The 26,796-nt window shown below is 37.5% G+C and overlaps 1 protein-coding gene across 9 annotated transcripts in view; it reads left to right on the plus strand.

The window, feature by feature from the left end:
- The window catches only part of ASH1L (ASH1 like histone lysine methyltransferase), a 207,940-nt gene that overhangs the window by 125,595 nt on the left and 55,549 nt on the right, over positions 1-26,796 (plus strand). For all 9 annotated transcript variants that reach the window (XM_070779558.1, XM_019953617.2, XM_070779564.1 and 6 more), the window contains one exon: positions 25,004-25,098. In XM_070779558.1, coding sequence (XP_070635659.1) covers positions 25,004-25,098 — 95 coding nt within the window. The remainder of the gene's footprint in view (positions 1-25,003; positions 25,099-26,796) is intronic.

Genomic DNA, 26,796 nt, shown 5'->3' on the forward strand with positions numbered 1-26,796 from the left:
CTTATTCAGAACCATGAAATAAATAAATATATATTATGTACACATATACATGTATTAATTTTTTATTACCATGTAACAAATTGCTGCAATCCTAGCAGCTCAGAACATTACCCATTTATTATCTCACAGATTCCCTGGAATTTCAGCAGTCTAGACATTTCTGCTCTGTCTCACAAAGGGAATCAAGATAGCAACCAAATCTTTGATCTCATCTGAGACTTGAGATTCTTATCCAGGCTCTCTCTTATTTTATTGGACTTGTGGAATTCAGTGGTGGTTTGCTTCTTTTAAGCTACTAATAAAGAGACAGAGTCTGCTTCTTCAAGTCTCTGAGTTCAAGGAAAGGCTAAGCATTTTTTGAGATATATTTCGTTAACCATACAGTTCACCCATTTACAGCATCTGTTCACTAACTTTTAGTATATCCACAGAGTTGTACATTCATCACCACAGTCAGTTTCAGGACAATTTTGTTATCCCAGAAAGAAACCCCACGTTCCTTGTTGATTAACCCCTAATTTCCTCATTCCTTCCAGGTTTAGGCAACAACTATTCTTTGTGTCCCTGTCGTTGTTCAGTCACTAAGTCATGTCCTACTCTTTGCAGCCCCATCAGCTTCAGCACGCCAGGCTTTTCTGACCTTCACTATCTCCCTGAGTTTACTCAGACTCATGTCCATTGAGATAGTGATGCCATCCAACCATCTTATCCTCTGTCACCCCCTTCACCTCTTGCCCTCAGTCTTTGCCAGGATCAGGGTCTTTTTCAGTAAGTCAGTTCTTCGCATAAGGTGGCCAAAGTATTGGAGCTTCAGCTTCAGCATCAGTCCTTCCAAGGACTATTCAGGACTGATTGATTTCCTTTAGGACTGACTGGTTTGATTTCCTTGTAGCCCACAGGACTCTCAAGAGTCTTCTCCAATACCACAGTTGAAAAGCATCAGTTCTCTGGCACTCAACTTTCTTTATGGTCCAGTTCTCACATCCATACATGATACTGGAAAAACCATAGCTTTGACTTTACACACCTTTGTTGGCAAAGTGATGTCTCTGGTTTTTTGATATTTGTCATAGCTTTTCTTCCAAGGAGCAAGTGTCTTTTAATTTCATGGCTACAGTCACAATCCACATTGATTTTGGAGCCCAAGAAATGAAATCTGACATAGTTTCCAGTTTTCCCCATCTATTTGCCATGAAGTGATAGGACCAGATGCCATGATCTTAGTTTTTTGAAGACTGAGTGTTAAGCTAGCTTTTCACTCTCCTCTTTTACCTTCATTGAGAAGCTCTTTAGTTCCTTTTCACTTTCTGTGATTACAGTGGTATTATCTGCATATCTGAGAATATTGATATTTCTCCCCGAAATCTTGATTCCAGCTTGTGATTCATCCAGCCCAGCATTTTGCATGATGTACTCTGCGTATAAGTTAAATAAGCAGGGTGACAATAGACAACCTTGGTGTGCTCCTTTCCCAATTTTGAACCAGTCTGTTGTTCCATGTCCAGTTCTAACTGTTGTTTCTTGTCCTGCATACAGGTTTCTCAGGAGACACGTAATGTGGTCTGGTATTCCCATCTCATTAAGAATATGCCACAATTCATTGTGATCCACACAGTGAAAAGCTTTAGCATAGATTTTTTGTCCCTATAGATTTGCCTGTTCTGGACATTTCATATATGAAGTCATGCTACGTGTGTTCCTTTGGGACAGTTTCACTTACCACATCATTTCCAGGGTTTACATATGCCATACCATATATCATTCCTTTTTTCTTTTTTTTTTTTTTTGCCTTTTTCATTCCCCTTTTTTATATTTTGCCAGATAATACTCAGTTGTAGATATACCATATACCACATTTTATTTATCCTTTCATCACTGATAGACGTTTGGGTTATCTCCACTTTGCCTATCATGATTAATGCTTCTGTGAACATTTTGTGTACATCCATATTGTCTTTCTTAATTTTTTAGTATTTAAATGTATAGATATATCATAGTTTATCCAACGAGCCCTTTGGGAAAGAGCATTTCAGTTGTTTCTAAGCTTTGTACCATACATAATGCTTTATCCATAACCTTGGCCATACGTTGCTTGATATGGTTATGAGGGTAAATTCGTAGAAGTATAGTTACTTAGTAATTTTATAAACATTGCTAAATTATCCTTCTGTTACGGTTATTCCTTTTGCAGTCCTTTTAGAAATGTCGGAGAGTTCCAGTTTTCCCACAGCCCTGATTATATTGTCAAATGTGTAAATTTTTATCAGTTTGAAAGGTGTGAAACTCACCAGGGAGTTTTAATTTCTATTTTCATCATAAGGGAAATTGTTGAGCATCTTTTCATGTGTATACATACCATTTAATTTTCTTTTTCTGTTAAGTGTCCATACTTTGGCCCCATTTTTCTATCAGATTGTTAGTCTTTTTCCCCCCCTTATTTTTAAGTGTTCCTTATATATTAAGGAGATTTGCCATTTATAAATTGCAAATATTTTTTGTCGGTTTGTTAGTTTGTTATTTCTCTTTTGTCCCTGTTGACTTTATGTCTGTTGTTATCCCAGTAGCATACTGTGTTGAACACTGAAATACGATGCCTCTAAGTTTGGCTATTTTGGCTTCTTCCAACTGTTTGGCTAATTCTCAGTTCCTTGCTTTTTCCATATGAATTTTTTTTTTTTTCCATATGAATTTTAAGATTACCTTGTTGACTTCTGCAAAAAAGACAGCTGGAATTTTGACCCCCCCCAAAAAAATGTATAGATTAACTGGGGGAGGGTTATATCTTAACAATATTAAGATTCTGATCCATGAACACAGGATGTTTTTCTAATTACTCAGTTCTTTTAAAATTTCTTTTAACAATGGTTTTTTTCAATATGTAAGTTTTGTTTTTCTTTTGTTAAACATATCCCTAGGCATTTTTATTCTTTCAGTTTTATTGTAAATGGAATTTTAAAATCCATATATGTATGTTTATTGCTTGTATTTAGAAATACACTTGATTTTTGTATATTGATCTTAAATGGTGCAAGTCTCACTGAACTCAGTAAACAGTCCTAATAGTCTTTATTTTTTAATTATAATATTATCTTTATTACAATGGTTTGAACTTAACTAGCAATATCTTCAAGATATGCCTGTGTATTTTTTTTGTGAAATGCCTATTCATATCATTGCACATTTTTTAAAATGTATTTATTTTTTAATTGAAGGATAGTTGCTTTACAGAATTTTGTTGTTTTCTGTCAAACCTCAGCATGAATCAGTCATAGGTATACATACATCCCTTCCCTTTTGAAACTCCCTCCCATCTCCCTCCCCATCCCACCCCTCTAAGTTGATACAGAGCCCGTTTGAGTACCCTGACCATGGTAATGTAAGTTTCCATGTTACTCTTTCCATATATCTCACCCTCTCCTCCCCTTTCCCCATGCCCATAAGTCTGTTCTCTATGTCTGTTTCTCCATTGCTGCCCTGTAAATAAATTCTTAAGTACCATTTTTCTAGATTCCATATATATGCGATAGAATATGATGTTTAAAAGTCCTAGTAGTGTTTTTATGGATTCTATAGTTTGACTCTGGACTTTGCATATGAAGATGACTTTTATTATGCGCTGTGCTCAGTCTCTCAGTTGTGTCTGACTCTGCAGCCCCATGGACTGTAGACCACCAGGCTCTTCTGTCCATGGAATTCTCCAGGCAAGAATACTAGAATCGGTTGCCATGCCCTCCTCCAGGGGATCTTCCCAACCCAGGGATCAAACCCAGGTCTCCTGCACTGGAGGCGGATTCTTTACCAGCCAAGATACCAGGGGAGGCCAACTTTATTCATACAAAGGTCCATATTTTCATGTAGTCGAATTTTTGTTTTGTTTTTGTTTGTATTGTGCTTCTGGTTTTGGATCATTATTAGAAAAGCTTTCCCACATCCAGGTTTTAAACACAGTAAGAAATTCAGCCTTGTTTTCTTCTAGTAATTGTTGAATTTCAATTTTCACATCTAATTCCCTGATTTATTCAGAATTTTTCTGGTATGCAGTATTAAGCTAGGCTATAATCATTGGCTATTTTGAGAAAGTTAAGCCTTATCAAGTGCCCACTTTATATAAATCACTGTACTAAGCACTTTACATACATTATCTCTTTTAATCTGTTCAACTACCTTGTGAAAGATCATATACAGTTATTGAAGAAGCTAAGCCTCAAAGAGATTAAATAATTTCTGTAGTGTTACACAGCTAGCAGGTGGCATGTTGTTGCTTCATTGCTAGGTCATGTCTGACTCTTGGCAGCCTCATGGACTATAGCTCACCTGACCCCTATGTCCATGGAATTTCCCAGGCAAGAATAGTGGAGTGGGTTGCCATTTCCTTCTCCAGCAGATCCTCCCAACCTAGGGATTGAACTTGGGTCTCACTCACTGCGACTTCCCTGGTGGCTCAGACATCTGGTAAAGTGTCTGTCTACAGAGCGGGAGACCCAGGTTCAATCCCTGGGTCAGGAAGATCTCCTGGAGATCTTATTTTTCTGACTTCACTCTGTCTGACAGATTCTAGCTTCATCCACATCACCATTATTGACCAATTTTGTTCTTTTTATGGCTGGGTCATATTCCATTGTATATATGTACCACAGCTTCTTTATCCATTCACCTGTCACTGGACATGTAGGCTCCTCCCATATCCTAACTATTGCAAATATTGCTTCAGTGAATGTTGGGGTACATGTATGTTTTTGAATTACGATTTTCTGAGGGTATATGGAATTGCTGGGTCATATGATAGTTTTATTTCTAGTTTCAAGAAATTTATTCTTATTAAACATTAAGTTTTTGCTACCAAAGTAGATTATTATAAAAATTGTTTAATATTTCCCAAGGCACAACATATATTTATTATTTATCTTATGCATGGTAGATGATAACCTAAAGAAGATTGCAAGATTTTACAAAAGCACTAATATGGTTCACCCATGTTCATCAGATGTTGATTTCTGACACATTTCTTTCTCTACCTCTCTCCCTGCCTCCTGTCTTTCCCTCTTATATACACACAGACATGTTTTTTCTCAGGTTTTTGATAAAAAGTTACATTTTAACCAATGACTCAGAAATATTTCAGAATGTATAGTTCCTGTGAACCAGGAAATTTTCTTCAGAATCTTAACATCACTACAATACTTTTATCTAATATATATTTCATAATCAAATTTTACTAATTGTGTCAATTACGTCCTTTATAACAGTCGTTTTCTGTTGTGATTCAGGCTCTGGTATATAATTGTGCATAGCATTTACTTGCCATGTCTCTTCTCCTTTAACTTGGAGTACTTCTCCAGCCTTTGTCTTTTATCATACTGATAAAATACTGATCATGGCATCCAGTCCCACCACTTCATGGCATATAGATGGGGAAACAGTGGAAGCAGTGGCTGACTATTTTTCTGGGCTCCAAAATCACTGCAGATGGTGATTGCAGCCATGAAATTAAAAGACACTTACTCCTTGGAAGGAAAGTTATGACCAATCTAGACAGTATATTAAAAAGCAGAGACATTACTTTGCCAACAAAGGTCCGTCTAGTCAAGGCTATGGTTTTTCCAGTGGTCATATATGGATGTGAGAGTTGGACTATAAAGAAAGCTGAGCACCGAAGAATTGATGTTTTTGAACTGTGGTGTTGGAGAAGACTCTTGAGAGTCCCTTGGAGTGAAAGGAGATCCAACCAGTCCATCCTAAAGGAGATCAGTCCTGGGTATTCATTGGAAGGACTGATGTTGAAGCTGAATCTCCAATACTTTGGCCACCTGATGCGAAGAGCTGACACATTAGAAAAGACCCTGATGCTGGGAAAGATTGAGGGCAGGAGGAGAAGGGGACGACAGAGGGTGAGATGGTTGGATGGCATCACCGACTCAATTGACATGGGTTTGGGTGGACTCAGGGGGTTGGTGATGGACAGAGAGGCCTGGCGTGCTGTGGTTCATGGGGTCGCAAAGAGTTGGACACGACTGAGTGAACTGTAGCACTCTTTCAAGAAACCAGATAAACAATGATGAGTGGGTAAAAGAGAATATTTTGAATGGAGACATGAGAAAGCAAAGTTCTAATTTTAGATTCTAGGTGATGGACATAAGGATTTCTTTCTTTTTTTTTTTTTTTTTTGGTGCAATTATTTTAAACTCCATCTGTGTGTGGAAAGGCTTACCAAAAAAAAGTTGGCAGGGAATCAGTAGAACTGGGAGGAACTATATTATGTGTCTTGTGTATTTGAACAAATGAGTAATTATGCTGTTGATGCTATTGGAAACAGTAGATGCTCTTTTAAGAAAGATGAGAACTATAGAATGAGGGAAGATAAAGAATAGCCATGTGGCATTGGATTAGAATTATAGTATACATTTAAATATTTCTAATTTCTAAATTTTACATACCAGTACTTTTTTATTGAGATACAGTTGACATATAACATTATATTAGTTTTAGATGTACACCATAATGATTTATGTGTACAGTGTTAAAATAATCACAATAAGTCTAGTTATCATCTATAGTTACACCACACATACAGATTTTTTTCCTTGTGATGAGAACATTTACGATCCACTGTTAGCAAAATTCAAATATGCAATACAATATCATTAACTATAGTCACCATACTACATCACATCCACAGGAATTATTTATTTTATAATTAGGAGTTTGTACCTTTTGCCCAACTTCACCATCTCATCCTTCCCCATCCTACACTTCTGACAACCACCAGTCTATTCTCTATGTCTATAGTTTTTGTGTTGTTTTTATTTTGGTCTTTTTTTTTTTTTGATAGATTCCACGTGTAAGTGAGATCATGTGATGTTTGTCTTCCTGACTTATTTCATATAGTGTAATGCCCTCGGGATGCATCTGTGTTGTCTCAGTGACGGAATTTCCTTCTTTTTAATGACTAAGTAGTACTCTGTTCATCTGTGTGTCTGTTTTTTGTGCCAGTACCATACTGTTCTGGTTAATTTAGCTTTGTAATATAGTTTGAAATCAGGAAGTGTGATGCCTTCACCTTTGTTCTTCTTTCTCAGAATTATTTTAGCTGTTCAGGATCTTTTGTGGTTCCATACAAATCCTGCAAATAGGATTGTTCTATTTCTATGAAAAATGCCATTGGAATTTTTATTTTTATTGCATTGAATCTGTAGTATTTGGGTAGTTATGGGTATTTTAACAATATTAATTCTTCCAGAACAATATTAATTCTTCCAGTCCATGAGCATGAATAGCTTCTCATTTGTTTGTATTTTTTTTCTGTTTCTTTCATCAGCATCGTATAGTTTTCAGCATACAGGTCCTTCACCTCCTTGGTTAAATGTATTCCTAGGTGTTTTATTATTTTCAATGCTACTACAAATACAGTGGTTTTCTTAATTTCTCTTTCTGATAGTTATTAATATATAGATGCACAGCTGATTGTTGAATTTTGATTTTACTAAATTTAACATTTCTGGCTTTTTTTGATGGAATCTTTGGGGTTTTCTACATATCAACTGCAAATAGAGACAGTTCTATTTCTTCCTTTTTATATTTGGATGGCTTTTATTTCTTTTTCTTTCCTAACTACTCTGACTATAACCTCAAGTGGTATGTTGAATGAAAACAGTGAGTGAAGGCATTTTTGTCTTGTTCCTGATCTCAGAGGAAAAGATCTCATTCTTTCATAATTGAATATGATGCTAGTTCTGGACTTGTCGTCAGTGTTCTTTATTATGTTGAGGTACTTTCCTTTACCCACTTTATTGAGTGTTTTTATTGTAAATAGATGTTGAAGTTTTTCAAATGGTTTTTCTTCATCTGAAGAGATGATCATAGGCTTTTATCCTTTATATAGTTGTTCTGGTATGTCACATTGATTTTACAGATGTTAGACCATTCTTGCATCCCTGGAATAAATTCTACTTGATAATAAAATACAGTCCTTTTAGTGTATTATTGAATTTAGTTTGTTAATGTTTTGTTAAGGATAGTTGCATCTCTTTTCATCAGTTATTAGCTTGTAATATTCTTTTCTTGGAGTGCCCTTACATCATTTTGTAAGGGTATCAGGGTAGTACTGACCTCATAAAATGTGTTGATTGGTTCTTTCCTTCTCCTGTTTTTGGAAGTGTTTCAGGATTTGTATTGGTTCTTCTCTGTTGTTTGGTAGAATTCACCAGTGAAGCTAACTGTTTCTGTGGTTTTTGTTGCTGTTGTTAGGAGGATTTAACTGATTCAGTCTCCAGATTTTCTGTTTTTTCACAATTCAGTCTTGGTAGTAAGATATGTGTATGCAGGAATTCATCTGTTTCTTTTAAGTTGTCCTATTGATTGGCATATAATTGTTTGCAGTAGTATCATATGATCTTTTGTGTTTTTGAGGTATCTTTATAATGTCTCCTTTTTAATTTTATTTTATTAGAGTTTTCTTTTTTGGTTGAGTCTAGCTAAAGCTTTGTTCTGTTTATATTTTTTAAAAATCCATTCTTAGTTTCATTGACCTTTTCTTTTGTCATTTTAGCGTGTATTTCATTTATTTCCAATCTGATCTTTGTTACTTTTTCCCTTTTGTGGCCTTAATATTTATTTAATTCCTTCAGTTATAAAGTTAGGGTATTTATTTGAGATTTTTCTTGGTTTGTTAATGTAGGCATTTAATTGCTATGAACATCCCTCTTAGAACTGCTTTTGTGGCATCCCATAAATTTTTGTATGTTGCTTTTTTATTTGTTTTAAGATTTGTGTTTTTCTTTAATATGTATTATTTATTTATTTGGCTGCACTGGGTCTTAGTTGTGGCATATAGACCCTTAGTTGCGGCCTGTGGGGTCTAGTTTCCCAACCAGAGACTGAACATGGGCCCCCTGCTTTGGCAGTGCAGAGGCTTAGCCACTGGACTACCAGAGAAATCCCTCAAGATTTGTTTTACATATCTCTTTGATTTCTTCATTGACCCTTTGGTTGTTCAGTAGCACTGTTGTTCAATCTCCACATATTTGTAAATTTTCTAGTTTTCTTCTTCTGATTAACTTGTACTTCAGTACTGTTATGGTGGGAAAATGCTTGATATTACTTCAGTCTTCGTAAATTTTTTAAGATTTTTGTGGCCTAACATATGATCTGTCCTGGAGAATATTCCATGTACACTTGAGAATAATATGTATCTTGTTGCTTTGGGCTGGAATATTTTGTATATATGTTAAGTCCGCCTTGTGCTGTGCTTAGTCACTCACTCTGACTCTCTGTTACCCCTTGGAGTCTAGCCCACCAGGATCCTCTGTCCACAGGGATTCTTCAGGCAAAAATACTAGAGTGGGTTGCCATGCCCTCCTCCTGGGAATCTTCCAAACCCAGGGATCAAACCCTGGTCTCCCATATTACAGGTGGATTCCTTTACCATCTGAGCCATGAGGGAAGCCCTAGGTCCACCTTAGGTGTTTAATTAGAAGTCCACCCCTTGCCTGCAGAAGGAAATGGCAACCCACTCCAGTATTCTTGTATGGAAAATCCCATAGACAGAGGAGCCTGGCAGGTTACAGTCCATGGGGCCGCAGTGTTGGACACAGCTGAGCAGATTCACTTCTTCATGTGTAATCTTTAGGGTTTTCTACATATAAGATCATGTTGTCAGTGAATAGGGATAATTTTACTTCTTCCTAATTTGAATGTCTATTTCTTTTTCTTGCCTACTTGCTCTGCCTAGAACCTCTAGTATAATATTTACTAGAAGTGGCAAAAGTGGACATTATTTGTAATTCTAGGGGAAAAACTTTTAGTCTTTCACCACGAAATATGTTGTTAGTTGTGGGTTTTTCATATATAGCTTTTATCATAGTGAGTTTCCTTCTATTTCTTGTTCATTAAGTGTTTTTATTATAAAAAGATGTGGAATTTTGTTATTTTATTGCATCAATGGAGATGATTTTGGGGTTTTTTTCCTTTATTCTATTAAGGTGACATACCATATTGATTAATTTTTGTCTGTTGACCCATTCTAAAATTCCAGGAATAAATCCCACTTGGTCATAGTGTATAAACCTTTTAATGTATGACTTTGGTTTGCTTGTATTTTGTTCAAGATTTCTATGTCAGTATTTGTAAAGGATTTTTGTAATTTTCTTGTAGTGTCTTTTTACCTGTCTTTGGTATCTGTGTAAATGTTTACAAAATATGTTCTGAATGCCAAAAAAAAAAAAACAACCCCTTGAGGCTACAGCTATGATGATAATCAGATAATAGGCCTTTTTCTTGGAAGGACTGGACATTTCTGTCTGCTGCCTCTTTTCTCTGCCCTGGGGGAGGGAGAGGGGTAGCTAGGTAAAAACTGTTTCTCTGTTAGTATCACTTCCCGACCCAGGATGCAAACCTGTGTCTCCTGCATTGATAGGCAGATTCTTTACCATTGCACCACCTGGGAAGCCCCTCAGTTTCCTCTTAGTCATGGCTTTCTCTGGCCAGCTTCTCCCCTGACAGGCATGACTTTCCAGGATGTGCTTGTGAGCATCCTCCTCCCAGGCTCTGTCTGGTGCATCCTCCATCCTTCCCTCCATGTCTTCACTTTCTTTTGGAGGAGTTTTTTCTTTTGAAGGGCTTCCCTGGTGGCTCAGAAGGTGAGGAGTCTGCCTGCAATGCAGAAGACCCAGATGCGATCCCTAGGTCGGAGGGATACCCTGGAGACAGGAATGGCAACCCATTCCAGTATTCTTGCCTGGAGAATCCCATGGACAGAGCCTGCTGGGCTACAGTGCACAGGGTCGCAAAGAGACACGACTCACCAATCAACATTTCATTTTTTCATTTCAGAGGATCTGTGATCAGGGGCTCTGCCGCCCATGAGAGCTAGGTGATGAAGGGATATTCCCTGGTTGGCAGTTGCCAAAACCAGGGCTCCAATCATGTGCACAAGGTCCTTTGCAGGGGATACAATTGACCTGGAGTGAAACAGAGGGATAATACAAAAAAGGCACTTAAAAGTCTCCAGTCTTTGGAGAGTATTTTAGTCTGCCCCTCCCCGTGAAGATGTGTGTTACGTTAGATGCCTGATCCTCAGTTCAGAGATTTAAGATAATTAAATGGCCCCTTACACAGAAAGCTGAATTTAGAAAAGGTAGAGGAACCAGAGATCAAATTGCCACCATCCGTTGGATCATCAACAAAGCAAGAGAGTTCCAGAAAAACACCTACTTCTGTTTTATTGACTATGCCAAAGCCTTTGACTGTGTGGATCACAACAAACTGTGGAAAATTCTTCAAGAGATGGGAATACCAGACCACCTAACCTTCCTTTTATGAAATCTGTATGCAAGTCAGGAAGCAACAGTTAGAACTGGACATGGAACAACAGATGGGTTCCAAATAGGGAAAGGAGTACGTCAAGGCTGTATATTGTCACCCTGCTTATTTAACTTACATGCAGAGTACATCATGAGAAACACTGGGTTGGATGTAGCACAAGCTGGAATCAAGATTGCTGGGAGAAATATCGATAACCTCAGATAAAACGCAGATGACACCACCCTTATGGCAGAAAGCAAAGAAGAACTAAAGAGCCTCTTGATGAAACTCAAAGAGGAGTGAAAAAGTTGGCTTAAAGTTCAACATTCAGAAAACTAAGATCATTGCATCTGGTCCCATCGCAAATAGATTGGCAAATAGATGGGGAAACAGTGGAAACAGTGACAGAGTTTATTCTGGGGGGTGGGCTCCAAAATCACTGCAGATGGTGACTACAGCCATGAAATTAAAAGACACTTGCTCCTTGGAAGAAAAGTTATTATCAACCCAGACAACATGTTAAAAAGCAGAGACATTGCTTTGCCAACAAACGCCATCTAGTCAAGGATATGGTTTTTCCAGTAGTCATGTATTGATATGAGACCTGGAGTATAAAGAAGGCTGAGCACCGAAAATTGATGCTTTTGAACTGTGGTGTTGGAGAAGACTCTTGAGAGTCCCTTGGACTGCAAGGAGATCCAACCGGTCCTTCCTAAAGGAGATCAGTCCTGAATATTCACTGAAAGGACTGATGCTGAAGCTGAAACTCCAGTATTTTAGTTTTAGTTTGGCTACATGATGCAAAGAACTGACTTTTGAGAAGACCCCGATGCTGGAAAAGATTGAAGGTGGAAGGAGAATGGGATAAAAGAGGATGAGATGATTGGATGGCATCACTGACTCAAGAGACATGAGCCTGAGTAAACTCTGGGAGTTGGTGATGGACAGGGAGGCCTCGCGTGCTGCAATCCACAGGGTTGCAAAGAGTCGGACAGAACTGAGCAACTGAACTGAACTACACAGAAGAACTTGAATGTGCCCTGGGAGATTAGCCACAGTGAATCCATGCAAACATTTAAGAAATGTTTCTCAGTTTGTGTCTCATGGACAAAAGCCCCATTGGCTTTCAGAACTATATGTTTTGGGGGCCCATGTCTCACTCAGGTCCAGGTCTTAATAGTTGGGTAGCCAGGTATGGTGGAGAAGGCGATGGCACCCCACTCCAGTACTCTTGCCTGGAAAATCCCATGGACGGAGGAACCTGGTAGGCTGTAGTCCATGGGGTCGAGAAGAGTCGGACACAACTGATTGGCTTCACTTTTACTTTTCACTTTCATACATTGGAGAAGGAAATGGCAACCCACTCCAGTGTTGTTGCCTGGAGAATCCCAGGGACGGGGGAGCCTGGTGGGCTGCCGTCTGTGGGGTCACACAGAGTCGGACATGACTAAAGCGACTTAGCAGCAGCGGCAGCCAGGTATGGGGTTCAAATCCTCTTCTCCTTGGGGAGAAGCTTATATTTGTGAGTGCCCTCCTAATTGTTGGTTGTTGTTCCATGAGTGAGATTTGCTGTAAGATGTGCAACCTCTCCTCATTTTGATGTGATTTTTTTCTTGTTAGCCCAGTGTGTATGAGTTGCTGAGCTACTTTTAGAGTTCTTACAGAGGGAATTTTTCTTCATGTAGCTGTAGGTTCCATGTGTATCTGGAAGGAGGTGAGTTCAAGGTCTTCTTCATCTGCATCATGAACCGATATCCCTACATACATTATTTGTTTTCTTGTCTGTTTATTATTGAATCATATGAAATTTCCATTTTTCTCCAGCTCTGTTAGCTGAAAGAACCTAGAAAGTGATATCCCACCGGTCATGAACATACTTAGTGTATACAGTTTGGTTTCTAAATACCATTTCCCACTAAGAGAAACTAAGCTATGGAGAAGTGGCTGATGGAGGGATGGGTCAGGGAAAGCACAAAATGAGCCTGAAACATTGTGTTTATACCAGTTTTGCTGCAAGTTAGTATGGAAATAATGTTTGACTGAAATGATAAATAGCCAAATTAACCTGTATTCTAGGAAAGGGCATCCCGCTCCAGGATTCTTACCTGGAAAATTCCATGGACAGAGGAGCCTAGTGGGCTACTGTCCATGGGGTCACAAAGAGTTGGACATGCGCATGCATGTGCACACACATGCAAAAATGTAAACTTCAAATTGCACTTCTACCACATATAAAAATTAACCAAAATGAATTAGACCTAATTGTGAAACTTAAAACTATAAAAGTTTCAAATAAGACAAAGGAGAAAATATTTATGACCTTGGGTTAGGCAAAGATTTCTTACAACAGAAAAAGCACAGTCCATAAAAGAAAAAGATTGATAAATGGAACATTTTAAAAATTAAAAATTTTGGCTCTTTAAAAAACAGTTACAGGAATTAAAAGATAAGCCACAGACTGGGAAGAAGTACTTGCACATCTCCTATATGATAAAGGACTTGTACACAGAAATATTATAAGGTCTCAAAACTTAATGATAAGCAGAACAAAACTTTTTATCAATCAATTAAAAATGAGCAAGATTTAGATAGCACCTCACCAAAGAAGATTTATGGGTAACAGTAAGCACACTAAAAGAATTACAACATCATTAATCATTAGGAAAGTGAAAATTAAAGTCACAGTAAGATACCACTACATACCTGTCAGAATAACTAAAAAAAATTTAATCGCTAATGTCAAATACTGATAAGGATTCAGAATAACTTCAACTTTTATACCTTGTTGATGGGAGTGCAAAAGGGTACAACCACTTTGGAAAACAAGTAGTGACTTATATTCTTAAATATATCTTACTGTAGGACACAGCAATCGCACTCCATTTCATTTATCCATGTTAAATAAAAATACATGTTCACACAAAAACCTGTACTTGAATGGTTATAGCAGCTTTATTCATAATCTCTACAAATGGGAAATTAAATTTCTAAATGGATAGACAAACTAGTATATCATATAATGGGCTTCCCTGCTGGTAAAGATGGTAAAGAATCTGCCTGCAGCGCAAGAGACCTGGGTTCGATCCCTGAATTGGGAAGATCCTCTGGAGAAGGGAATGGCAACCCACTCCAGTATTCTTACCTGGAGAATTCCATGGACAGAGGAGCCTGGCAGGCTACAGTCAACAGAATTGCAAAGAGTCAGACACAACTGAGCAACTAACACGTTCGTGATGGAATATTTCACAGCATTATAAAGTGAAGAACTACTGATAGACTCAACATCATGAGTGACTCTCAAATGCAGTATGCCAAATGAAAGAAGGCTACCTACTGTATAGTTCCATTTATGTGATACTTTTTTTTTTTAACTTTACAATATTGTATTAGTTTTGCCAAATATCGAAATGAATCCACCACAGGTATACCTGTGTTCCCCATCCTGAACCCTCCTCCCTCCTCCCTTCCCGTACCATCCCTCTGGGTCGTCCCAGTGCACCAGCCCCAAGCATCCAGTATCATGCATCGAACCTGGACTGGCGACTCGTTTCATACATGATATTATACATGTTTCAGTGCCATTCTCCCAAATCTCCCCACCCTCTCCCTCTCCCACAGAGTCCATAAGACTGAACTATACATCAGTGTCTCTTTTGCTGTCTCGTACACAGGGTTATTGTTACCATCTTTCTAAATTCCATATATATGCGTTAGTATACTGTATTGGTGTTTTTCTTTCTGGCTTACTTCACTCTGTATAATAGGCTCCAGTTTCATCCATCTCATTAGAACTGATTCAAATGTATTCTTTTTAATGGCTGAGTAATACTCCATTGTGTATATGTACCATAGCTTTCTTATCCATTCATCTGCTGATGGGCATCTAGGTTGCTTCCATGTCCTGGCTATTACAAACAGTGCTGCGATGAACATTGGGGTACACATGTCTCTTTCCCTTCTGGTTTCCTCAGTGTGTATGCCCAGCAGTGGGATTGCTGGATCATAAGACAGTTCTATTTCCAGTTTTTTAAGGGATCTCCACACTGTTCTCCATATGTGATACTCTTGAAAAGGAAAGACCATGGGACTAAAGAACAGGGCCTGGAGTTGGGAGATGGGTTTGGCTATAAAGAGACGTAAAGAAATTTTGTGGAATGATGAAACTGTTCTATATCTTGATTGTAACATGACTTACGCATTAGTCAAAACTTGTGGAACTCACTTAAAAAGGATGATTTTTTTACTGTTTGTAAATAATACATTAATTTAAAAAGTGTGCTGGGGATGGGGCAAAAAACATGTATACTGATTTTGTGGTATATTCCATGCTAAGTTTCTTTCCTACCTTGAATCCAAGTGAAAGAATTTACAATGACAGTATTTTATTTCTTAAAGATCATCTATAAATCCAGATAATTTTTTGCCTCACAACTCTTTTGTTGCCTTTTCGTTCATAGTTCTCTTATATAAGTGATAGGTTCATAATTTTCATATATAAATGACTATTCACATGGGTAGCTAAATTTGTAAACAGTATTATGACAAGTGGGGCTTCCCAGGTGGCACGGTGGTAAAGAATCCACCTACCAATGCAGAAGATACAAGAGACGCTGGTTCAATTCCTGGGCCAGGAAGATCTCCTGAAGTAGGAAATGGCAACACACTCCAGTATTCTTGCCTGGAAAATCCCATGGACAGAGGAGCCTGATGGTTTACAGTCCACAGAGTCTCAAAGAGTGGGACATGACTGCAACTGAGCAGACACACACATTATAACAAGTATAGCTTTTGATTTCTTAGCATTTCAGTGTTTATATGTAGAAATATATAGTTGATATCCCATTTTTAATCTTTTTCCATTTTGTCTTTGATGAACAGCCTACTCTGCTTGACTTTGTTTTGTGTTTTAACGTCTTAGTAATATTATCTTTAGCCAATGTAACAAAGGTTGTAGAATCCTATTCAGAATTTTAGTGGCTGTCTATTCACTGCAAATATAGTGCAGGTTGCTAGGTGAGACTTTCATTTGCTTTTTGAATTCCAGCTACACTGTGGAAGCTACCTTTGTCACCAAATGACTTAAAACTAGTACGTGTTCTAATCTGTGAATTCCCAAGTTGTTTCTCCACCATTTACTGTGAACAATGTCTGATAATCCATTAGCATTTAAAACTTGTTCTGAGTCACTTCTATAATCAACCAGCAACAACAACAAAAAAAAACAAGATTAATGAAGCTTATCTTTGTTATAGGAAGACTAGAGACAAAAAATACACACACATATATATATGTAAATACACACACATATATATAATTCCATTAAAAGTTTTGCAAGTGGGATCCAGGTATTAAAATAAATATTCTTGTGCCAGTACCATACTGTTACATTGACTATGGCTTTGTAGTATAGCCTGAAGTCTGTAGTATAGTATGAAGCCTGATTTCTCCACCTCTGTATTTCTTTCTCAGTAATGCTTTGGCTATTCGTGGTCTTGTTTCCATTCAGATTGTAAAATGTTTTGTTCTAATTCTGTGAAACATGCCATTGGTAATTTGATAGGGATTGCATTGAATCTGTAAATTTCTCTGGGTAGTCATTTTCACAATATTGATTCTTCCAGTCCAAGAACATGGTATATCTGTTTGTATCATCTTTATTTCTTCTTTGGAGAAATGTCCATTTAGATCTTTTGCTCATTTTTTTATTAGGTTGTTTGGTATTTTTTTACTGAGTTGTATGAGCTCTCTGCATATTTTGGAGAGTTTTGTATCATGCTACCTTAGATGAATTCACTTACCAGTTCTAGTAGTTTTTGTATGGAGTCTTTATATATAGATATATCATGTCATCTGCATCTAATGACAATTTTACCTCTTCCCTACCAATTTGAATACCTTTTCTTTCTCTTAGCTGATTGCTGTTGCTAAGATTTCCAATACTATGTTGAAGAAAAGTGGTAAGAGTGGGCATCTTTGTCTTGTTACAAATTTTAGTGGCGAGGCTTTCAGCTTTTCACTGTCAAGCATTATATTGAATGTAGGCTTGTCATAAATAACTTTTATTATGTTGATATGTTCCCTCTGTACCCACTTTGGTAGGAGATTTTGTCATGAATGGATGTTTAATTTTACTGAATGCTTTTTCTGCATCTTATCAATGATCATACGGTTTTTGTCTTTTAGAGATGATGTGATATATCACATTGATTATGTTGTACCATCCTTGTGACTTTGGAATGAATCCAGGTTGATCTTGTTGTATAATCTTTTTTTATGTGTTATTGGATTAAATCTCATTACTTTGATAATGTAATATCAATGTAATTTAAGGCCAGTTTTATTTACATATGTTGGTTAATATACAATGCAAAAATCTCCTGTAGTGTGATTACAGCAGCTTGAGCAACATGCTTTACTTTTGTGTCAAAAGTGTTTTATTGTCCTTAAAAACTCACCTACCAAGATGAGGAATCAAAAACCTTCCAGCTCTCCTCTATCAAATTTCACATGAAGGACCTATAACTGTTGGGAAAGCCTCTTACTCTAAAACTCTTATATTTCTCAATGTTCCTGACCTGCCAAGAGAGACATTACTTAACTCCCTTTAAATTATAGGATTCCTCTTTAGTTCCTCTTCACTTTCTGCCATTAGGATGGTATCATCTGCATTTCTGAGGTTATTGATATTTCTCCCAGCAGTCTTGATTCCAGGTTGTGATTCCTCCAGCCCAGCATTTTGCATGATGTACTCTGGGTATAAGTTAAACAAGCAGGGTGACAGTATACAGCTTTGACATACTCCTTTCGCTATTTGGAACCAGTCTGTTGTTTCATGTCCAGTTCTAACTGTTGCTTCTTGACCTGCATATAGGTTTCTCAGGAGGTAGGTAAGGTAGCCTGGTAGTCCCATCTCTTGAAGAATTTTCCACGGATTGTTGTGATCTACACAGTCAAACGCTATTGTATAGTCAGTGAAGCAGAAGTAGATGTTTTTCTGGAATTCTCTTACTTTTTCTGTGATCCAACAGATGTTGGAAATTTGATCTGATTCTTCTGCTTTTTACATCTGGAGGTAAAAGCTTGTACATTGGAAAGTTTGTGATTCATGTACTGTTGAAACCTTGTTGAAGGATTTTGAGCATTACCTTGCTAGCATGTGAAATGAGTGTAATTATATGATAGTTTGAACATCCTTTGGCATTGACCTTCTTTGAGATTGTAATGAAAACTGACCTTTTCCAGTTCTGTGGCCATCGCTGAGTTTTCCAAATTTGCTGGCATATTGAGTGCAGCACTTTAACAGTATCATCTTTTAGGATTTGAAATAGCTCAGCTAGAATGCCATCACTTCCACTAGCTTTGTTCTTAATAATTCCTAAGGCCCACTTGACTTTACACTCCAGGATATCTGGCTGTAGGTGAGTGACCACACTATTATGGTTATCTGGGGTGTTAAGACCTTTTTTGTACAGTTCTTCTGTGTATTCTTGCAACCTCTTTTTAATATCTTTTGCTTTCGTAAAGCAGTTATCTTCCAATAAAAATAGGAAGAAAGGGAAAAAAAAAAATAAAGCCTCCATAAAATCCTAATAGTATGGAGTTCAGAGAGCTTCCAGGTTGCTGAGCAATTGAAAGTACAAGGACAGTGATACGCCCAGAGAGGCTAGGGCTGTCGCGAATCAGACCTGAGAGAAGAGGTAATGGGGACCTCCAGTTTGTAGGACATAACTTGTGGGTAACCTGGAAACTTACTGTTTTCAGGTGACATCTGAAATTGAGTGAAGGCAGTCTTTTGGGACTGAGTCCTTAATCTGTGGGATTTAATAGTGTCTCCAGGTGGATGGTGTTAGAATTAAGTTAGTTTTAGGACACCGAGCTGGTGTAAAGAGAATTTGTTGGTGTGGTGAAAAACTTCCACACATATGATGACCAGAGGTGTCAGCAGTCATGTTCTGTGTAAAAGGAGGTACACTGGAAAGAAACAGTAGGGAAGCACTGGGTTTTTCCCACATTAAAAGGAAAATAGGTTCTTTTTCTGAAGAGGAGCCTAAAAAGCACTTTACATTATACATACAGGCATATCACAGAGATCCTGCAGGTTTGGTTCCAAACCACTGCAATGAAGTGAATATTGCAGTAAAGGGAGTCACACGGAGGCCTTTTTTCCCAGTGCTTATAAAAGTTATGTTTGCACTATAATGTAGTCTGTTAAGTGTGCAATAGCATTATGTCTTTTTTAAATGTACATACCTGAATAAAAGTATTATATTGTCAAAAAAATCCAACCATCATCTGAATCTTCAACAGGTTGTTATCTTTTTGCTGTCAGAGTCTTGCCTTTATGTTGACAGCTGCTGACTGATCAGGGTGGTGGCTGTAGTTTGGAGCAGTTGAGGCAATTTCTGAAGACAAAGCAGCAGTGCAGTTTGCTACATCTTTGTTCCTTTTACGAGTGATTTCTCTGCAGCATGAACTACACTTTTTTTTTTTTCATGCAATGACATTTTACCCACAGAACTTCTTTCGAAATAGGAGTCAATCCTCTCAAATCCTGCCACTGCCTTAGTAACTAAGTTTATGTAATACTCTAATTTCAGCAAAATCTTCACAGCATATTCACCAGGAGTAGATTCCATCTCAAGAAGCCACTTTTCTTTTCTCATCTGTGAGAAGCAACTCCTCATCTGTGAAAATCGTGTAAGACTGCAGTTCAGTCACACCTTCAGGTCCCCCTTCTAATTCTAGTTCTCTTGCTCTTTCCACCACATCTGTAGTACACTACCTACAATGAAGTCTTGAACCCCTCAGAGTCATCCATAAGGGTTGGCTATGTCTTCCAAACTTCTATTAATGTTGACATTTTGACCGCCTCCTGTGAACCATGAATGTTCTTAATGGGATCTAGAATCTTTTCCAGAAGGTTTTCAGTTTCCTTTGCCAGGTTACGTCAGAGGATCACTGTCTGTGCAGTTGTAGCCTTATGAAATGTATTTCTTAAATGATAAGATTTGAATGTGGAAATTTCTCCTTGATTAGTGAGAAATCTCTCATTGATCCCAGTATCCATAGGATATTACACTAGCAGGCATGAAAATAACAATCTCATTGTGTATCTCGGTCAGAGCTCTTGGGTTCAGTTCAGTTCAGTTGCTCAGTTATGTCCGACTTTTTGCAGCCCCATGGACTGAAGCATGCCAGGCCACCCTGTCTATCACCAACTCCCAGAGTTTACTCAGACTCATGTCCATTGAGTCATTGATGCCATCTAACCATCTCATTCTCTGTCGTCCCCTTCCCTTTCTGCCCTCAATCTTTTCCAGCATCAGGGTCTTTTCAAATGAGTCAATTCTTCCCATCAGGGGGCCAAAGTATTAGAGTTTCTACTTCAGCATCAGTCCTTCCAATGAATATTCAGGACTGATCTCCTTTAGGATGGACCGGTTGGATCTCCTTGCAGTCCAAGGGACTCTCAAGAGTCTTCTCCAACACCACAGTTCAAAAGCATCAATTCTTCGGTGATCCAACTCTCACATCCATACATGACTACTGGGAAAAACAGCTTTGACTAGATGGACCTTTGTTGGCAAAGTAATGTCTCTGCTTTTTAATATGCTGTCTAGGTTGGTCATAACTTTTCTTCCAAGGAACAAGCATATTTTAATTTCATGGCTGCAGTCACCATCTACAGTGATTTTGGAGCCCAAAAAAATAAAGTCAGCCACTGTTTCCACTGTTTCCCCATCTATTTGCCATGAAGCGATAGGACTGGATGCCATGATCTTAGTTTTTTGAATGTTGAGCTTTAAGCCAACTTTTTCACTCCTCTTTGACTTTCATCAAGAGGCTCTTCAGCTCCTCTTCACTTTCTACCATAAGGGTGATGTTATCTGCATATCTGAGGTTATTGATATTTCTCCCAGCAGTCTTGATTCCAGCTTGTGCTTCATCCAGCCCAGCATTTCTCACGATGTACTCTGCATATAAGTTAAATAAGCACGGTGACAGTATACAGCCTTGACGTACTCCTTTCACTATTTGGAACCAGTCTGTTGTTCCATGTCCAGTTCTAACTGCTGCTTCTTGACCTGCATACAGATTTTTCAGGAGGTGGGTCAGGTGGTCTGGTATTCCCATCTCTTGAAGAATTTTCCACAGTTTGTTGTGATCCACACAGTCAAAGGCTTTGGCGTAGTCAATAAAGCAGAAATAGACATTTTTTTGGAACTCTTGCTTTTTCGATAATCCAGTGGATGTTGGCAATTTGATCTCTAGTTCCTCTGCCTTTTGTGAAACCAGCTTGAACATCTGGAAGTTCACGGTTCACATACTGTTGAAGCCTGGCTTGGAGAATTTTGAGCATTACTTTAAACTGATAGTGGCACACAAATGAGTACCACAGAAAATGGCAGGAATGTTCAGAATCTCTAAGACAAATGGACAGAAACGACTAAATTCTCTCTGTTAATATCATGGAGCAGATATTTAAAACAGAGCACCTTCCATGTTATAACCAACAGGGAAACAAATGGTTATGTCTAAATTAGAACTAAAATCAGACTTGACTAAGAACTAGGAAAACAGTTTCTCACATGATTATCTTATCTATGATGATGTCATTCATCTTAGGTATCAGCATTGCAAAATCAGGGAATTAATTTGATTCTTTTAGGGAGACTGTAATTGATGGGATGTATTCAGGGTTTACCATCTTCCTGGTGGCTCAGATGGTAAAGAATCCACCTGCAGTACAGGAGACCCACGTTCTGTCGCTGGGTTGGGAAGATTCCCTGGAGAAGGGAGTGGCTACCCACTCCAGTGTTCTTGCCTGGACAGGAGCCTAGCTGGCTACGGTCCATGGGGTCACAAAGAGTCGTACACAACTGATCCACTAACAGTATCACTTTTTTTTTTTTCCCATTCAGGGTTGCATTTATTTGAAGGAGTAAAACATTGAAGGTGACCCTGAGGGTGTGTGTGCGTGTGGTTTTGTTTGTTAACTTCAGGGTGCCAAGTATACTCTTTCACCACTACTGCCCCTTGTATGCTTGCTTACCCTTTTAGCACCAGGGTAAGATACTAGTTTTGCTTCCATTCCTGTGTTAGCTAAATGAAAGCTTTTATGTTATCTGTTTAATTAGTTTGGTTAAATCTTTAATAAAGTGTAAACCAAATTTTATTTCATACAGACTGCTTGGTTTCTAGACACGGTTGTTTTCCTGATCTTTTTGACTTTGATAGTAAAGAAATACAGGTTTTGGTTGGTTAAAAAATTCATATTTCTGGTCACAAATCACTTTCTGGATCATTGTTTAAAATGAGAAAAGTGATCTTTAGATGTAAGTAGAACAGTCTAGTATCTTTCCTTTCCTTCTTTGTAACTGTTTCCCAAACTTTTTACCACTGCCTTTAAACTTCGTATGACCTAGTTTCTAACTTCACCCGGACTGCTTCAGTCTCCTTTTATTTTTTCTAATTCTCCAATCTCATTTAAACTTTCGTCTTATTCCAGCCATTTCCTCTGCCTGATTTTCCTCTTATTTTCCAGATCCTCTCCTGAGTGTGAGTAACATTTACATTTTAGCTTAATGTTACTTCCTCAGAAAAGCCTTCCCAAATACCTTGCTGTTCATCACATTTTAATTATTTGCCTAGCATTTATTATATTCTGTTGTGGTTTTTTTTTCTAGTTTTATTAGTTTTTCTTGTTTCCTTTTTGTATGCCTACCCAGGTAAACTGTCTTATTCCCCACTGTTTCTCAGCACTTGGAACAAGGCCTGGACTTAATGAGTGTTCAGTAATTGTTGAATAAACAAATGAGAGATTCACTAGAAAGAACCAGTCTTCTAATAAGAACTTTGGGTTCTTCAAATACCTTAATTTTTGGACCTCAGTTTTCTCATCTGCAAAATGTGTATATTCACATACCTAGTTGTTACAAGATACAATAGACTAGACTTGTTTGGAGAAAGGTAGTATGTCATAATTCATGAAAGAAATATATTCACCTTGCCTTATTTACTAGAACTTTAAGCTGAAATAAAATCAGAGTCGACTGAATGTGGCCCCCTTCTTTATCTCATTTTCTTTTTTCTCCCTTCTTTTCTTCCTTTCCTTTTTATATATCTGCTTGAGATTTTTATCTCACAACAAACATTAGGAACACCGACCCAGTAAGATGAGTGGAAGAAGTAAAAGATGATGGGGAAAAAAAAAAAGATGATGAAACATGATAGAATAAAATAATAAGAATAGGAATTGAATAGGAATTTAGCAAGAAACTGAGGTTTTCATCTTGAATCTCTTTACTAGTTAGTCAGCAAATCAGCTTTGTAGAGCATCACTTCAAATCTGTCAAACATTTCTTGCTTACTTTACGGGATTGACATAAATGATAATATCTGAAAGTACTTTATAAACCATTAAGCAAATATACAGCAGTCATTATGATCATATCTGAAATTTAGGTTCCTTCTGCAGAACTGTTGGAGAATGCTAATGAGGCTCTTTCTTATATATAATTACTATAAGGCAATTCCAAAAATTTAGATTTTAAAAATATATGAAAGTACTTAGTAACTCTTGCAACAAAAAGTATACATTAAGATTTAAGTCACTGTTAAAACAAATACTTCTCCCCCCACACAATTTTATTTACCAACCAGGTATGTATATAAATCATCTAATTTTGGCATGTAGAACAAGTCACACAGAATAGTTTCTTGCACATAAACCATTTGTTACTGCTTATTTTCTTTGTCCCTAATTAGGAGAGTCACATGAAATGACTAGTTTGGGTTCAAAATTATAGAAAAAGAAAATACATTTGTTTTGTAGATAGACTTTTAAAAATTATCACTCTAAAATGTGAATTTGGAATTTTTGCTGCTTTATGAAATTCAGTGGACATGAACTTAGGCAAACTCCAGGAGATGGTGAAAGACAGGGAGAACTGGCATGCTGCAGTTCATGGGGTCTCAGAGTCAGACATGACTTAGTGACTGAACAGTGACAACAACAACATTTTGTTAACTAAGTATTTTTGCATAAATTACTGTGTAAGTATTTTTGCATAAATTACTGTGAAGCCAAGTGCATTCTTTATTATATTTATAAAGGTGATTTTTAACTCAAAATAGCATTGCATTCTCTTTTTTTTTTTTCCCCTCTCTCTCGTTTAAATTTTATTATTTATCTTTGGCTGTGCTGGGTTTTCATTGCTGGGAGGGCTTTTCTCTAGTTGCAACAAGTAGGGACTACTCTTGTCCCAGTGCACAGGCTTCTCATTGCAGTGGCTTCTCTTTCACGGAGCACAGAGCATGGGACATGCAGGCCTCAGTAGTTCTGGTGTGTGGGCCCTGTAGTTTAGGTCCCTAGGCTTTAGAGTGCAGGCTCAGCAGTTGTAGCATATGGGCTTAGTTGCTTCACGGCATGTGGGATCTTCCTGGATCAGGGATCAAACCATGTCTCCTGTGAATTTTTTACCATTGAGCCACCAGGGAAGCCCAGTATTGCATTTTCTTAAATTGAGTATGGTTGACCTACAACCCTCTGTTAGTTGCAGCTGTGCAACTAATTCAGTGTGATTTAATGTTTCTACAAATGATTACCACTAAAACAAATGCTTGATAGAGTGATTTTTTTTCTGTATTTTACAAGAGGAAATTCTCTTGCCTTTGACTATTTTCCATTCTTTTCTAATCACAGCCCAAAGAGCCGATTGATCCAATTAAAGAAAGAGAAGCTGGAATACACTCCAGGAGAACATGAATATGGATTATTCCCAGCCCCCATTCATGTTGGTGAGTACTCAGTATATACAATATATTGCTGAAAAGAAATGGTATTTCTTGAGTTTACGTGAAATGTAATTAATGTCTTTGTGTTCTCATTGTTTCTGTATCTCCAGGAGGTCAAGTCTTTACCATTTAATTTGTAGTCACTCTGAAGAATTTTTCAAACTCTTTTGCTTTCTAGGGGTCAAAATAATGTAAATCTTATTCACTAAAGTGTCAATAAACAACACTCTATCTGTAACATTTGATTCTCTAAGTGAGTCCTCTAGGAAAACCCAACTATTTCATTACTTCAGTTTCTAATGTTTTCTGTGTTCAAAGGGAGATGATTTGTGGATATGTAATAATCAAAGGGGGAAGACCCACTGCTTTTTTGATCACTTATATTCTTGAAAATTGATCAAGGTTTTCTTGTTCTGTTTATTTTTGGAGCAAATGTTAAGTCTTTGTTTAGCATTCCGATAATAATACCTTCCAGAATCTTATCAGATAAGTAAAGTATACCTGTAAGTCATCCTGGATTTCTTTCATTCTTTCCACTCCTCATCCATTCCATCTCCAAGTTTTGTTATTTTTCTCCTTGAATATATCCTGCTTCTCTTCAAATCCCATTGCTGTTATTCAGGTCCATGCCACTATTATCTTTTGCTTGGGCCATTGCAGTAGCCTTCTAACAGATCTGTCTACTTTCATTCTTATTCTTTTCCAATCCACTCTCTACACAGTAAAAGGAAAAGTCATTTTATAATTTAAATCATATTTAAAACCTTTCAGTGACTCACCATTAAACTATTAACTCCTTATCCCAACACTTGGGAATGATCTGGTTCCTGACTACCTCATTAATCTGCCTCTGCTGTTTCCAGATTTCCTTTATTCACTGTATTATGTCATGCTGGTCTTCTTTCAGATTCTAGGCCATTCCAAGCTGTTTATAGCCAAAAGATAATTTTGCTTATTATTACCTTTACCCAAAAAGATCTTCCCACAGTGGATTTCTTCTCATCCTATGAGTACAGGCTAAATGTCAGTACCAGCTTAAATATTATTTTCTTTAAAATTATTTTCCTGATTGTCCTACCAAATAGCATTCTTCACTCTATATCAGTTCTGTATCACAGCACCCTGTTTATTTTTCTATCATCTTTAATTGCTGTATTTATTTTCTCGTTTACTAATCTGTCTCCTTCACTAGATTATAAGCTTCAGGAGTATAAGATCATTTGTCTTTCTTTTTCTCCTTTGATTTTCCAGTGCTTGGTGCCTAATAGAAGGTTAGTAATATTGAATATACAAATGAAAGAAAAGAAGGAGAAATCAGAATAAGTTATTGAATGTAAGAAGAGAATTTTTTTTTTCAAGAACAACTTACTTGTGTAGTAAGATGTTGATCCTGTACTTTTAGTATCCTCTTCACCAGTGACTCTCTTGACTGTGGTGCTCTTCTCTGTGTTATGATTATTTAGTTCCTTTTTTCTCCCCAGAAGGCCCAGCACCAGCAGTGTATTTAAAGCAGCAAGGATAGACAAGTTATGCAATAAAGATTAGTTTGCTTCAGTTATTCTGTATTGGGTGGCTAGAGAACAGTTTAACTATAACATAGCGTTACAAGCATACCTTTCCACCTTTCCGGCGCCTGGATCAGGAAAGTTCTCTGGAGTAGAAAATGGCTACCCCCTCCAGCATTCTTGCCTGGAAAATGCC

This window comes from Bos indicus, chromosome 3 (assembly GCF_029378745.1).
Source record: "Bos indicus isolate NIAB-ARS_2022 breed Sahiwal x Tharparkar chromosome 3, NIAB-ARS_B.indTharparkar_mat_pri_1.0, whole genome shotgun sequence".
Taxonomy (NCBI): domain Eukaryota; kingdom Metazoa; phylum Chordata; class Mammalia; order Artiodactyla; family Bovidae; genus Bos; species Bos indicus.